The 4,230-nt window shown below is 34.1% G+C and overlaps 1 protein-coding gene across 1 annotated transcript; it reads right to left on the bottom strand.

The window, feature by feature from the left end:
- Positions 1-2,915: 2,915 nt before the first annotated feature.
- Positions 2,916-3,923, bottom strand: LOC102915264 (olfactory receptor 4N5). The gene has a single exon (XM_006998016.3). It carries the CDS (start codon positions 3,840-3,842, stop codon positions 2,916-2,918), a length of 927 nt encoding a protein of 308 aa, XP_006998078.3. The 5' UTR covers positions 3,843-3,923.
- Between the last annotated feature and the right edge of the window lie 307 nt (positions 3,924-4,230).

Genomic DNA, 4,230 nt, shown 5'->3' on the forward strand with positions numbered 1-4,230 from the left:
AACACATTGCCTGGGAAGGTCTAATTGAAGTGATTGCATCACTAAATCAACCTGTCAGAGATGATAGGCTTGATGAAGTTTAAATTCACTTGTTTTAGCTACATCTGAAGGTTTATAATAAATGTAATAGCTAAATGTTTATACAAATAAAATCAATATACAAAAAATATATCATGCTTACTCTTAGGGTTATAAGAAAATTCATACATAATTATTTTTAACCTAGAGAAAAAATATCTTTTTATAATGAAGTGGGAGCTAAATATAATAACTTTTTGATTAATAGTGTCTTTTTTTTCTATTTTAAAGATCCTGGTTGGTTTGGAGTATTTTGTTTGTTTGCCTGTTCGTTTTGTAAGAAAAGAGAGCAAGAAAGGGCATGGACTTGTGCAGGTAAAAAGGTAAGGAAAATCTGGGAGCGGTTGGGAAACAAACAGTGATCAATATATAATATATAAATAGAATTTTTTCAGTTAAAAAGAAAAATAGAGAATGTGGTAGGAAAATGAATATGACTGAAGTCCAAGGATATATATGTGTGAAAATGTCAACATGAAACCTATTATTTTGTACGCTAAACTGAAAGTATGTAAAAATTGATGAAAAGGAAAAATAGTCCTCAATAAATTAATGGAAGTTTGGAATCAACGAATCCACATTTATAATTTCAAATTTTATGCATAACCTCACAAAGATTCGACGTTAGCCCAGCATGTAACGGGCTGGTGGGGTGGCTCAGTGGGCGAAAGCATTTGTCACCACGCTTGACCCCTGAGGTGGATCTCTAAGACTCACATGGCAGAAGAGAACAGGCTATAGGAAGCTGCCCTCTGACCTCCATATGTACACACACAGATAACATAATAAAATACATTATAAAACATTTTTTAAAGGACAGAATAGATGGTGACCCTATAGCTTTGTGGTTCAACAACGCAGTTAAATAACTAAACTTTGAAAATCTAATAATGACTTAAGATGATTTTTCTTTTCATTGGTTTTGTTTTGAGACAGGGTCTCATTATGTAACTCCACTAACTTCAAACTCCCTGGGATTGTCCTGGCTCAGCTTCTCTCTCAAGCACCGTCAAACTACAGGACCATGCCACCAAGTACAGCTTGAAAATGCACCTGCTTTGTGTTATACTTCATTGACAATTTCTCTGTGGCTTTTGAACAATTGTAACTTTCTTGAAAAAGCACAAGGAATTGGGGGTTTAAATAAATAATAAATACATTCCCATATTTATTTCTAAAACCCAAAGATGCTGCTAACATATTTCTTACTCTGTATCAGTATTGGATATTTAAATTTTTATTTTGTTTTATTGTAGTTCTCATGATACTAGAGATGAAATCTAGGGTACTGTGTATATCAGTTGGTATATCTACCAACTGACCTACCACTGAGTCTGTTTAGCTGACATACAGTATAGCATCATTTGTGAGGTACAAACATGGTGTGTGTGTGTGTGTGTGTGTGTGTGTGTGTGTGTGTGTGTGTGTGTGGTGAGCAGTGCTATAATAAAAATGAGATAGCAGATAACTGGAAATCCTAATTTCATTTCCATTGAACGTGTGCTTGGTGGATGATATAGAAAGTTCTTTTATATATTTTTTAAAGAAACTTCATACTATATTTTGTAAAGAAACTACATATACATATATATATATATTTTAAATTATAAACTCTAAACTATATTTTTTAAAGAAGCTACATATAGTGATGATGTAAATCTATATTTTCTCTCAGGAATTAGTATTATTTTTTTCCCATAACTGTTACATATACTAGAATGAAATACTGGCAAATTGATAGAACTCCACGATGAGATTAATAAAACATGAATGAAAAAAATTTGATCCATGAACTGGCAAGATTTCTCAGCAAGTAAATGCACATACTAGCAAACCTAATAATCTGAATTTGGATCCTAGAATTCACATGTTAGACAAAGGGAATAAAACCCTTAGTTCATGGGCTGGAAAAATCATTATTGCTAAGATGTCTCTACTGTTCAAAAATGTCTTGAGATTCAAAAAAATTTGCTAGCAAAATACCAAGAAAATTATTCAAGTAATAGAAAAAAATTAACATTACTATAAGATCAATATAGTAGAAAGAAAAGTGGAGTTTTAGAATCATAAAATGTTTTATGATATATTCTGGTAAATACTACAATTATTCCACTTTCCTCTAACTAGTAAAACTAAGTATTGTGTTCAGGAAAAAAAATATATAGCAAGTAACATTCCATTTAATTGTATTTTATTACTCATACATAGTTTTTTATACAGAATTGTCAGTATTTGTCTTAAATCAAATATAAAACATTGAATAATCTTTACATATTTCAATGATATTTTAAGATTTCAATACTTACAGTTATCTAAAATCTAAAATATTTTGTTCTTATTTATCTAGGTTAAGTTTTGCTACTCTATATTCCTTAACTATGTGGTAGGTATTCTAATCCATTTATGTTTTTCAGATGTGCCTAAACCTTCAAATCTTTGAGTTCCTATGCTTTCCATGATGCTTATTTTGTTTTATGATTGTGCTTTGTTTCCCCTAAATACTCTTAATTTCAGTTCAATATCATTCAAGAACCTGCTTTACAACCAAAGCTAAGGCCATCTCTCCGGTCATAATACTATTCTGAAAACACCAGAGCACTGATTCTGGTGAGATTTTTCAAGTTCAGTAGTTTGGCTTGACTTCATTCTCTTGAATATAACCCTGAGAGACCTAGAATTGTACCTGCCTTATCCACATGCTTAGAATACTATCAGAAAACTAGAAGCACATAACGCAATATTTGCTAAAGAACTGATTCAATCTGTGCATAAATACATAGTTTAATTCATTTAAAGAACATTTTCTCACTTTTTTGTTTTCTCTTTCTTTTATCCAGTCAGCAGACCACATACTGATTTAATAACTTCCTCATAGAAGTTTTCACTTCCTGGTTGCGAAGTGTATAGATCACAGGATTCATCAAAGGAAAAATGACTGTGTGGAAGAGAGAAACAACTTTGTCAGCTTGGAGAGCCCGAAAGGGGCGGGTGTAGATAAAAATGGCAGGCCCAAACATGAGAAACACGATTATAATGTGGGTGGTGCATGTAGAGATAGCTTTGCTCTTCCCTTCAGAAGAGTGTCCTTTGACATGGTAGAGGATGACAGCATAGGATGACAGGAGACCCAGGAAGCATAAGAGGCTAAGCAGACCACTGTTAGAGACCATCAGAAGCTCTACTGCAAAGGTATCAGTGCAGGCTAGCTTAATGACCTGTGGAACATCGCAGAAAAAGTTATCCAACTGGTTTGGGCCACAAAAGGGCAAGTTCACGATAAGAGCCACTTGTACAATGGAATGAGCAAAACCCCCAAGCCACAGAGCCAACAGTAACACATAACAGACTCTAGGGTTCATGAGAGTGGAGTAGTATAAAGGACGACATATAGCGATATAACGATCAAAGGCCATCACAACAAGAAGGAACATTTCTCCCGCTCCAAGAAAGTGCAAAAAAAATAGCTGAGTGATGCAGGCTTTGTAAGAAATGATTTTTTTCTCACAGAAGAAATCCACAAGCATCCTGGGAGCTACAATGAAAGAGTAGGAGGCATCCAGGAAGGCCAAGTTTCCCAGGAAGAAGTAAAGTGGGGCTGTGAGTCCAGGGTCTGATCTAATGGTGAAAATGATAAGAAAATTTCCAGGAAGAATTATTACGTAGAAAACTGAAAGTAGTGCAAAGACCAGGAGTTGAGTATCTTGAGATTGGGTCAGGCCAAGGAGGATGAATTCTGTTACTACTGAGCTGTTATTGGTCTCCATCACTTCCTAATCTATAGAATAAAACATGGTATGTGTTATGCATGCCTTTTCTTCTGTTTCAAAGATTAAATCTACATGAAAACAATGATTGCCATAACCAGTGCACCACAGCTAAAGGCAGCTATGTTAAACCCCCATCTTTCCTAATCCCCACTAAGACACTGTTCTTCATAGATACTCTCATTTCCATTTCACTACATGCTTGTACATAACTGTAATTTTATGAGGATGGGCCAAATTTCACAGCTATGTCAACCATTCCTTTTGTTTTATTTTATTTTTTCTGTTGGTGGTGACTCAATGTTTTGCTAGAATAGTTGCTAGATTTTTGTTCCTTCTTTGTATCATCATAGAGAAAACTGCATTTGAAATTGTTTCTCTACTTCAA

Source organism: Peromyscus maniculatus, chromosome 9 (genome assembly GCF_049852395.1).
Source record: "Peromyscus maniculatus bairdii isolate BWxNUB_F1_BW_parent chromosome 9, HU_Pman_BW_mat_3.1, whole genome shotgun sequence".
NCBI lineage: Eukaryota > Metazoa > Chordata > Mammalia > Rodentia > Cricetidae > Peromyscus > Peromyscus maniculatus.